General features: G+C 35.8%; 1 protein-coding gene across 1 annotated transcript in view; it reads right to left on the bottom strand.

Moving 5' to 3' along the window:
* SLC2A9 (solute carrier family 2 (facilitated glucose transporter), member 9) overlaps positions 1-12,265 on the bottom strand; it is a 95,690-nt gene that overhangs the window by 26,970 nt on the left and 56,455 nt on the right. Inside the window, exons 8-10 of the mRNA XM_010003105.1 lie at positions 11,370-11,480; positions 2,540-2,641; positions 290-365 (exon numbers count right to left, since the gene is read on the bottom strand). Coding sequence (XP_010001407.1) covers positions 290-365; positions 2,540-2,641; positions 11,370-11,480 — 289 coding nt within the window. The remainder of the gene's footprint in view (positions 1-289; positions 366-2,539; positions 2,642-11,369; positions 11,481-12,265) is intronic.

Genomic DNA, 12,265 nt, shown 5'->3' with positions numbered 1-12,265 from the left:
CACAGTGAACCTACAATAATAGCCAATATTTCAATTTGGTACTGATTGCAATTTAGGCACTTGTTCTCAGTTATGCTGACAGCTAAGTGGGATTGTGTGTGTGCATGGGTTTTTATCAGCCGTGTTGCTGTTATTTTGTGTTGCTATCACTTTTTATTGTCTTAGACCCCTTGTGGTCTTCAGATAAGGGTAAAGTGGAGTTTCCTACAAGCAATCTGTTAACATAGTGCCAGTGCAAAAGATACTTGTCCATGGATGTGAAATGAAATGTGAAAAAATACAGACATACCTGGTCCAATGCAGAATGATGCAATGATTGCAAGGATGCAAAATATACTGAGGTAAGGAAGCCATTCCACAGTTTTCTGGGTAAATAAAATAAATTAAAGTTATGTATATTGAAGGTATCACCAATAATAAAAAAAACCAACACCACTAATACTAGTACTAATACTAATATTAATACTAGTAATACTTGTGTTCTCTGTTATTCTGCTTCTATTTCAGAAATTAGTCTAGGATTACCTTAGAAGTTCACAGTCTTTCTGTAGAACTTTATTAGATTTTTTTTATTAAAGGTCTTTGTCCCTAGAGAATCCCTGTAGAGAAAGACTAGATGAGCTCTTGCACCACAGAAGCCACAACTCTGAAAGTTCACAAATTCTTATGCTAAAGACCTGGAAAAGAGTTTTTCCTTTCCATTGAACAGATTGAAGCCTCCATCCTCCTCCTCACATACTTCAGTCATGTTTAAAAAGAGCAACTATGATGCCCCATAGAGCTTCAAATTTCACCCATTAAAGGCTGAGCTGAAGTCTAGACGCTATAGGCTGCCTTCTGGTAGGACAGCTGTTCTGAACTTTAGTAAAGCATATGAAGGCCAAAGTAAAAGGATTTTTAGCCATAATCTGATGTAGGAAGGTCACGTGTGTAAACAATAGCTACAGAGAAATGAGAGCAAACTATAAATGGTTGTTTAAGGGAATTGTAAACAGAATCTCCTATTTCCTTCACAAGGCAATGTTGCTGTTTTTTCTACATCAAAATAGATTTTTCTTTATTCAGGCCTGTAAATGATAGGAACTTGAAACATCATGAGCAATTTCTGCTGATTTTTCAGGACACTGAATCTTAATCAGATACATGAATGCTTGATAAAAATACTAATAGATGGGAAAAACCCATGGATTCCCATTCCTTTCTCTAACTCTCATCAGTTTCAGTTTTTTCCATTAGCAAAGTGTGAAATTGATATTGATATTGATATTAGAATTTTACTATTTTTGCAAAGTTGGTTAAGTTATGTATAACTGTAGCATCACGAAATATCACTGTGAGCAGCACTCTAAAATACACTTGCTAAAATAGCTAATTATTTGTTTCAGTGTTTAATAAACACCCCCATTTTCTGACATTTTTTTCTCTTCCCGTCTGGGTTATTCCTTTAGTTATACGGAAAACATACTAATGGTCTCCTAGGCATTAACATTAACCAAAAGACTTGTAGAGCTGTCAAAATTACACATTTTGGAGTGCTTGTCTGAACTCAGTTCCAAGGTCTCTAAAGGTACTGAGAGAGAGAAGTTGCAAAAACAGAGTAGATACAAATTCCTCTGAGATCAAGGCTATTTATATCCCAGATCCTGTGTTCAAAGCATTACTTAATCTCTCATAATTAACAGATTGAGACACTTCTGGAAGGAAATACAACTGGAAGACACTCAATATTCAGAGATTTACAACAGCTGAAGGTCCTCATGGATCAGACTAAGTTTTAGAAGACTTGGGAAAGAATTTTTTACTGTTTACTTGCAATAACCTCTCTCTTCTGGAGTGCTGTCTTGTGGCTGTTGTGATAGGTATGTGAAATAAAGATTTATTGTGCTGTACATACAGGTAAGTCAAATAAAGCTTGGCACTGGGGTGGCAGACCTCTGCTAGTCAAACTGACTTACTGACTTTAATAATTCTCCTCTGACCATTTGAAATAGCTGGGGAACTGACTGCTAATAACATCTGAGAACTTCAGTGCAAATGTTCTGGGAAATCTGTCTTTATATTTTTGAGAAAAATACCAGAAATGTAACTTGGAAAAAACAACAAACATGGAAATTTTTCACTACTGGAAAAAAACAACATCCAAACCCAAGAATAAGAATGATACATAAAATGGGAAATAGATCTAAAAAACACTGCATTAGAAACAAAGATAAAAACATAGAATATGGTAAACTATTTACCCAAGTATGGGTCAAATTGTCTTCATAATAGTTCCTGATAAGCACGAATCTTTGAGTTAAGGAGACTAAATATTACAAAGCCTCTCTGGCTTTTTAATGCAAAAGCTGCTGTGGCTGACCATGGTCCATTGAAAACAACAGGTTCTCAAAGAAACAAAAGACACCTTCATGTCTTTATATCAAACTGATTAAAAGGACTGGCTCATGGAGGAATGCTGAGGTCAACAGGCATCGAGCACTTGACATAGTTTTGAAATAGGAAAAGAGAGAGTAAAAAGATGCAGTGACTGTATTTTTACCTGTAAAGTCAGAGAGACAGTAAGTACTGCGAAGAAGACGATCATCAACCCAAAGCCTCCGATGAGAAGAGGCCGGCGGCCCAGACGTTCAATGGCTAAGCTCTGGAAAACAAAACATGGCATCTGACTTTCCTGATAAAACACTGAAGAACTCAGATCATGTAATATGTTCTCCAAGTAAATAGGAACACCAAAAATAAAACCATGAGAGTTGACTTTGCAGTATTTATCAGCTAGGGTGTGTTCATAATTGTGTTCACAATTGTGTTTACATAATTCAACCTCTTTGAAAAAACAAGTCATCAGAGGATCCTTATTTAAAACCATGGAGAACGATTGGGAAACCATCAAAATCTGCCCTTGTTATAGTTTTATGTCTGGCTTTCCTGCTACAGAACAAATATGACCATATTGATGAGAAAAATTGATAACTGGTAAATTCAGCTTTAATACCATTAATGTTATAGATACTAAAGGTGCTATTAGATTAAATACCTTCCATAACAATTTAATAGTACAACAGGGATTGTGCATTAGCTATCTGAAAACAGTTAATATGTTGATAACTACACAAAGTTTGTTGGTTTTTTTTTCTTATTTATTGTTTATTGTTTTAGGGGAGAAATAACTCTGGATTGTTGAACTGCTTACGAATTTGTACCAAATTCCTCTAATAATGTTCTTAAAATATATAATTTTTAAATATCAAAAAGTGAAAATGTTTTGACTATTTCTTAATTTCAACATCTCTCTGACTTTAAGCTTAAAAGGCTTAGAATTTAAGCTTATAAACTTTTTAGCATAAATTACATAATTTATTATTAACCTAAGATTTCTTTTTCATTTATTTTCTTGTCCAAACACATTTAGTCATGCTCTAGAAGAGTTAATGTACTTGTAATAGCCAGATAAAACAAATCCAGTCATCAGAAAACTTTGCTCAGACTGGGGATTTTAACACAGATACTTTGCACTCATTAATGTTTTGATTAGTATTTAACACCTGAAGATAAATCAGCTGACTTAAATGCAATCTCAAAATCTAAATACTTACCTGCTTGAGCAGGTAAGTAGAAGAGATTCTTGAAAAGCTGTAACATAGAAACTTTATATTCTTTGCTAGTCTAACTCCTTAAAATAGGCCAATATCTATATTTTAGGTCATTAACACTTAATGTACACCTCTTTATAACTACTGCAATTGCTAATTACAGTTGACTTTATTATGAAAAGGATAAAAAAATTCATGAAGCCTGAAATGCGTCCCTTCAATAACCTTAAGTCAGAATAAAGCTACTCTTTGCTGTGTCATTACTTGTTGCAGACTAAAATCCCCCTTTCATGCCTTACTCAAGCAAATGACAAAATGAGCAACTAAAATGAAACCTGGAACAATGCCCCTCATCCTGGTAGGCAATGCACACCGCTCTGCTGTGAGCATCTGGAAGAGCCATAGAAAAGCAAAGTACAAAGCCACCCAGGTCAGAAAGGCCTTGAGTGACAAGTGCTTTTCCCCAGCAGTTTTTAGGGCAAGCTTCCCAACACATTGACCCTATGCCCTGCCCAGCCAGACTTCCTCAGCAGAGACATCACCATGACGATGTAGAAGCAGGAAAGTAGCTCTGGGGTGAGGTTCAGCACTCTTTATTTCTTTAAATGAGGAAATGTAATCATTTGGACAGTTTACACGGTTTCCATAATAGAATTGATTCCAGAGTAGTGTTTAAAATAGAATCATACTGATGTTATTAACATTTCATGTAGCACTTACGGGGTCCCAATGTTCCAAAACTGCAACTGCTGCATTGTCAAAACCTTACAAGATGCTGAGTATTTTCCACTATGATTAATGAACCCATCTTGCAAGCTTGTGGCCACACATACACTTAACTGAGAGACATTATTTATGGCTCTGAGGGATGAAAAGTTATCTGATGAGGCTTTAGAAGACTGAGACTTCTTTAATAGGTGTTTCACATGTAATTTGACTTACTAGGGAATTTGCTCCTTTTTTTTCTATTCTGGATTGGTGTTCATGATCAAACAATCTTGGTGTTACACCAGCTAGTAGGTTTTGTATTAAAATAGGGTAAGGGATGAATGTTTCTCTTAGAGTGAAAAACGTTCATAGAGGCCTCTCATACAAAGCCAAGCATGGGAAAAAAAAGTGATAAGCTCAAAGCAAAGCAAATCTTAGTAAGGGACAGTTTGGACTAAGTCCTCCAAAAAGAAAGTAAAGAAGTTTTCCCCCATGTTCAGATGGAACTTCCTGTGTTCCAGTTTATGCCAATTGTCCCTCATCCTACTGCTGGGCACTACTGTAAAGGGTCTGGCTCCATCCTACTTACACTTGCCCTTTAGATATTTATAGACATTAACAAGGTCTCCTGCCAGTCTTCTGTCCAGGCTCTGATGTACCAGAGTTGCTGGGAATCCTAGAATCTTTACCAAAGTTGATGTGAAGTTAAGTACACTGAAAACACTAATAAATCTAGGAAATACTGACTTGGAAGGTTTCTCAATTACGCATGATTAACTTGCACAACTATGAGGAGAGAAATGCCTGTTTCCATTTTAAAGCTAAGGACCCCTCTAATTTGTTCAAACGTGCGGCCTACCTCTTGTATCATCACTTCCAACCCAACCCAACACAACTGCTATGGTATTGGCTTTCATGAAATCCAAAAAGATTTTTTGAATAATTTCAGCACACAGATGGTTCAACAGCCAGTCTGTAAAGATGTTTAGGTCTACAGTATTTCTAACTAAAATTTAATTCCCAATTTTTTATAATTTTTTTTGAGGATTTCTTAAGAAAAAGTATGACAACACATCAGTATTTCAAATTTCTCTGCTGAATTGTTTGTTCTCCTTCTCTTGCTGGGGAGGTGAGGGGTGGGGCGGAGCTCAGACAAACTGAAGTTTCAGTAAATTCTTGAAAAAAAAGGCCTGGCATGTCTTCTATAGTGGCAAGTTTCCCTGGAGAAAAAAAGTGCTGGTTTTGAGGTTATAAACAGGTAACTGCATTTTTAGTTATAACTGCACAACTCCAAAACCTATTAACTTGCAAAACCCACTAAGATGCTTATGTCTCATAAGAAGTGGAAGATGATTAATCCGTTTTCAAGTATTTATAGTTCTGAATGCTCCAATGCCATGTGCTGGTAACCTACCTACTGAAGACCTAGAACAAGTAAAAAATATACTCTATGGTAGAGTAAATGAAATAAAAAGAAATTCAGTATATGCTCAATACGGTCAAGAAAAAAAGAATCTTACAACTGTTCTCTGTCATATCTCTGTGATAGCACACTGGATTGTCTGCCAAAGTGTGTAAGTTGATACTTGTTTATGTGTGATCATAAACATGCATTTGTAGAAGCCCATACCCAGTCATGGTAATTAACACAGCTGAAATTACTGAAAAAGTGTAAAAAAAATATTACAACTAAAATTCTCTCAACCACAGTGATAAAATGTGACTGATTTACAAACTAAGTTAACAGTTCACACAACTTACTTTTGTCTGGCAAGAAACACTTGTGAATAAAGTTTAAAAAGTAAATGTCTTTTCACTTGAGTCAGCTGCAAATACCAGGGCTCACATAATGAAAGCAGAATGCATTGGAAAAGATCATACAAGCTTCCCTAGATAAAATGTCAATATCTCTTTTCTACTGCTGATTCTTTCTGATGACATTTTGCCCAATACAGTGACATAAATATGAACATTTTTCCACTCAAAAATTTGCTCCATAGAGATTGCACACAATTACATTTGAGATCTAAAATGAGGATGAGTTTGTGACTAGGGAATAACTACTGACTCTCTGCATCTAAAATAATTCAGTATCTTATATTCCAAGTGAATCACTGAGTAATTTTTTTTTGTATTTCACTTATTATACTTACTTAGCAGTGCTTTTGTAGAACTGAGCAAAGCATATTTAAATAATCTAAAAATGCATGCACTTGAAATTTTATATTGTCAAAACAAATTAGTGTGGTAGGAAATTCTGGAAGCCAACTGTTCTTTCATGTAGGAAACTATTTATGGCTTCTGAAGATTACAGGTGATGAGCTGCATAAATATTTCTCTTGGATAAAATTAATGGTATTCTGTGCCAGGTAACTTTTTCCCTCAAATTAATATGCAGTGGTATATTGCCTAAAGAATTTTTTTTTCAAATAATTATTAGTTTCATAATGATGATTAATGAAAATCCCAGAAAAATTGTGGGCTGATGGCAGTATCTGAGAGTGCTCGATCTGGGCAGATGGAGCACCTGTCTTCTGTTAGGCAGGGACAAGGAAGAGAAGGTCTTGCTTCCTTCCTCCTAAAACGCTAGGTCAAATTATTAACTGATCAAACAGTCTAACAGCAGCTGGAGGAGAGTAAGGTGATAAGAACAGTCAACACAGGTTTGCTCAGTGCAAATTAGTGTAACTTCTTTAAATGAAAAACAGGGTAGATTTTGACTTCGGTTAAGACTTTTGATACAGTTCCACATGCCATTTTGTGGTTTTGCATTTGATTTTTTTCCTTCCCAAAGTGCAGTAACAGGTGTCTTTCCTTTCTGAATTTCATCTTACTTATTACAGGCCACACAGCTAGTTTCTTATGATTATCCATAGTTCTTGCAAATACTTTTTAGTTTCTCCCTTTGGAGAGTTTGAATGACACAGCTGATTATAAAAGGCTGATACTTCTCCCATATTATTCATGTATGTTTTTATGATTAATTGACCCAGGAGACAGAGTACTTGATCTTTTATTGTATGACAATGAAATTTTGATAGCTACTCTCTAAGAACAGTTTTACAGTTAGCTGAGCATCCACAATATTAGAATTTCATCCAGCCCACACCTACTGTATTTTATATTCTCTAATCTCAGCATGATGGACTTTTCCATACAATATGTATGAAAAAAATTACATTCACTACCTTAGAAAGTCATGGGTTCTAAAAACATAAAAACACTGAAAAGTATCAAGACATATTCAAAGAAAAAAACCATATATCCAGGCTATTAAAGGCCAAGATATTACCTTCTAATTCTGATACTTCTTGAGCAGCACCTTTCTTGTATGTTGAGATCTAATACCATTTTTAAAAGTCTAAGAGCCCTTTCTTATGACATCGCAAAGCAGAGTAACACCACCTCACCTAAGAAAGCTGGATTCCTTGACTTCTGAGTCATACTCCAAAGGTTTTTGTATATTCCTTTATGGTCTGCTACTCATTCCAGGCTTTGCATAGCTTGTTTCTGTCACAGGCTTTGGAATGCACACTAGTAACACCTTGATGCCTCACCTTATGGGAAAAGCTTAAGGCATAATCTGCTCAATATAGTCACAGCTAGTCTTTCTGTGAACATTATATAAAGACCAAATGTGGAGCCACAGATGGCAAAATTGGATGTGGGATGGCTAATTTGAATAATATTGTTTTTTATTCTATGCTGGTTTCATGGAGGACGGGGGGATCTTTTCACATGTTTACTTCAGACTTCCTTTCCCTTCAGCCTGTTGCCTTGTCCAAGAAATTGGCAGATTGTTCTTTCTGTCCACTAAGAGTAAGACAACAGCTAAATTATATTAACTTAATTTACTAAAAATTACAAAAAACCCACAGTAACCAATTTTGCTAAAGAATAACTAAATCTGTGGAGTCCCCTTACTGTAGAATGTAAAGAACAGACTTCTAATAAACACATATTTGCCAGAGAACTACTTAGATATATTCCACCGTGCTTCAAAGCATGGCATCAGGTTAGATGTCTTACTGCTGTGACACATTTATGAGTAGGAAATCCATTCAGTATTTCTCTCCAGAGGACACCCAACTTCTTCAGAAGCCAACTGAAAGTAATGGTGCTCTCATTACAAAGTAGCTTGTCTAGTCAGTCCTCTACATGGAATCTGTGTTCAGTACAATGGGTGGGGAAGTCTACAATTGAGTGAAACACATACAGAAAGCTTATACTGTCTCCTCAGAGAGAAGCCAGGGCACCAAGTATGCAATGCTACAACAGATGTATTTCATTAAGTAAATTATGAAGTAATGGTGTAAGCAGGAGTTGAAGTCAAATTATATGAATGAAAGGAAAATGATGATGTGTTTCATTTTTCAATGTCTTGTTTATGTAGCTTTTGCTTAGAGGAAAAGGGATGGAGCTGTAGGCAAAGCATGCTCATAGCAGGCATATCAAGTGATCTAAGGAAATAGAGAGCTATGAAAAGGATGAGATGTTGTTTGCCTTTCCTTGAGGACCACATCAACATTATTCCTATTATGTTGCTACTCCCAGGAGACACATTAAAGGGAGACTTTCAATTTTTTTCCAAGTTTGAACGATATTTTATCTCCTAAATATTATTTTGCTTCTCTGTGAAATGTATCTATTTCAATCTTTTCCTTTAGCATTCATGAGGCTTATCAATGGATGAACCCCAAGGACTCTTACTGAGGCACAGTGCCTCATGACCACCTGACATATGCATAATGGTCAGACACAGTACATTATTTCATTGTGGAATTCTCCAATAGCTGTTTAATTTACAAGAAAATAACTCTACTTCTATAACTGATAGGAGTATCTACTGAAATCCTGGAATTTATTGTTAGTAAAATCTGGCTTCTGCTAGCAAGCAAAATATATTAAAAAATAGCAAGAAAATTAAGTTCCCCCTTCACTTTCTCAGGCTTATTCCCTTCTTCCTTCTGAGTAGTACATAAGACATATGCATCTGACTTAATATTCAATGCTGTCAAGTATTTATTTTTTTTTTTTAAAGGCAAAAAGAGCAGCTGAGAACTTGGGAGTGGGAGGAAATCCTCCCTCCTTAGTTCTAGTCATGAAAAAAAATTACAGGCATTTTCTTGTAGAAATGAGAAGCTACAAAAACTTCAATTGAAAAAACAAATTCATGCTGCTGTTGCTTTAAACAGCAACAATGAAGATTACTGAAATAAAATTGAGGCTACAGAGCAGCATTTTTCTTGAACTGAGAAAGAAAAATTGAAGGGAGCAAAGATATCAATACATCGGCATTTACAGAGGCACAGCAAGTAGTTTAAACCAAAAAGGTATTAAAAACACTCTCCTTGGGTATAATAAAAGTTACCACACATACCAGAAACCAAAGCAGACACATCCACCTCATTATGTACGAACAGTGTGCTCTGAATAACCCCCACAAACTGATAGTACAGATGGAACTGAAAAGATGACAAACCCTATTTATAGAATGGCTTTAATACCATGGAATTTTCTCAATGTAATTTTCATCTGTTTCCACAAAAAAAGAGATGTATTTGTCACTTAAATTACTTGAAGAATAATCATTACTGCAGTATCACAAAGAGGAAATTGTAAGAGGCAGGGATTTCCAGACTTCACAATTTTCACGTCTATTAAAAATAATGTCCCTTTAATTAAAGAAAAAAGGACAAAAAAATACTGTTTACCCAAAAATAGATCTGTGGAAATTTACAAAGATTGGAAGAAGATCTTTGTGACTTTTGAGAGTCTTTATGTCCTAAACTATAAGAAAATATACTTGATAGTTGGATTTAGTTTAATATCTTATAGGTCATATGCAGTTGCTCTGCCGCTGGAAAGGATGTTTTTACCAACACCCTTCTTCTGATATTTAAAAATGGTTGTCTGGTGTGTCCAGTATTGTGAAAATACAGTTGGTATTTAATATATGAAGATAAGAAAAAATTCTAAAAAAGAAGAGAGTATTTACTTGTTTGCAACTTTCCATTCCAAAGGCCTCTCCCACACTTTGTTATTTATTGCTTCTTATTGGTTCTTATTTATTCCTTATTTATTTTATTTTCTTTAGCAATGAATGGTGTATTCACCTACTGAAGCTTTCTCATTTAGTTTGCTCATTTAGTGTGCATTTTTTTCCCAAGTCAACTTTTCTATTTTGAAATGGGAAAGAAAAAAATTGTGCATGGATATGTTTTGTTTTTTTCTAGTAGCAGCTTCTGTGCTCAGTGGACAGCAAAGTTATACGACCTACTCAGGAACTTCCCCATTATGAAAGGACACCTGCTTGTCCTTGCAAGAGACACCACAGTCTAGCACAACATGGGACAACCTTGTTCTAGCACACTGGCTTACTTTTCCAACAAGCTGAGTTAGAAACATTTACTCCCACATTTTTAAATGGCTGAAGAATTTTCCTCATTTTTTTTGTAAGCTCCTACAGAGAACGTGTCATTAAAGCATGCCCAGGAAGATATTTCTACATTTCTCCAGCAATGCTGCCTGCCTCCCAGCAGGCACATGAGAAGACTATGAGATTTGAGTAAACTGGTACCAAGTCAAGTCATTCTACCAGATGAAGTAATTTATGAATTATCACCTAACATACTTCAGGTCTTGCTGTTCCTTCCTTCTTCCCCTTCACTCAAACAGAGCACCTCAGGATACATCAATTTCTAATGCTCCCTTTATGCAATTAAAACTTAAATAACTTAAAACTTAAATCTTAAATAAAAAATCTCAAGCCACAAAACTGAGTTTAGGATTAAACCTAGAAACAATACTTTCAATTGCCTTATCAACCATTACACTTAATTCTCAAGATACTATTCTGTTTATATTTCAGCCTGTATAAGGAAATAAAATTGGACAGCTTAAGTCTCAGCTTGACAGGGTGCTGTGCCATTTCATATAAACTATAATATTACCTAGAAAGATTGGACCAGATGACCCTTGAGCTCACTTCCAACCTGGAATTCTATGATTCTATGAAAAGCAGTAATTTAAATATCAAGCATGTTAATGGATTTTTATAATCATACTTACAGAAAAAAGAGCAGCCAAAGTCTCAATAGCACCAGTACTTAGAGTAACATAGGGGATTGTTTCAGGATTGATCCCAGCTTCAAGGAAGATGTTGTGTGTGTAGTACCAGATCTATATGAGAGAAAAGAAAACCAGTTATTAATCATTATTGTTTGAACTACAGTATATCAATATTCAATTCAAGCATCTGATCTGCCAGAGACTGGACTTACTGAGTACTCTCAAAGGACTGAGGTCCAGGAAGGACAACAATTGAAAGAAAGGTACAAATTTCAGGTGGGTTAGTCACAACACTGTGGTTCTTCTGCTTGCAGACTCAGGCAGAATTACAAGCAGCTTTAACTCAATTTAGCTTAATTCACTTTAGGAGTAAATCAAAGAAACTCACTTAAAGCCTGACCAAGAGGATACACAAATCAGTGTCAAGTGGCTGAGCCACACTGCATGAAAAGCAGGCTTGGGTGGCTTTATGGAGTAGTTCAATGGCATGAAACAACAGAGGAGAGAACAGGGAAGAGATGCTGAGGACACTGCAGAAACTGCTCTTTTCAGGCAGAAGATGTGAGAATTATTCCACTTCAACCTTACTGGAGTGTGGACATTTGTAGTCAAGCCATCACCCTAATCTCTCTTTATTATCAGTAGAAAGAAAAATTACTTTTGGAGTGAAGTCTTTTGGTGAAAAGTAAACAGCTGGTTTTGGGATTAAATGAATCACAGGCTAGAAGGAGCTGTCACTAACAGACAGAAGTCAAGGGACCAGAGGGTTACCAGCTTAGAGGAAGCCTTTGTGTTTGGTCAGTACAACCATACCCAGTGGTGACAATATCCAGATGGAGACTATATAGTGGCAATACATTAAAATAAAAAGTCTGGTAAGTATCAGAGTCCCATTC

Source organism: Chaetura pelagica, unplaced genomic scaffold (assembly GCF_000747805.2).
Source record: "Chaetura pelagica isolate M959 unplaced genomic scaffold, ChaPel_1.0 scaffold147, whole genome shotgun sequence".
In the NCBI taxonomy this organism is placed as follows: Eukaryota; Metazoa; Chordata; class Aves; order Apodiformes; family Apodidae; genus Chaetura; species Chaetura pelagica.
Note: the sequence above shows the minus strand (reverse complement) of the source record. Positions and strands in the feature narration are given on the sequence as shown.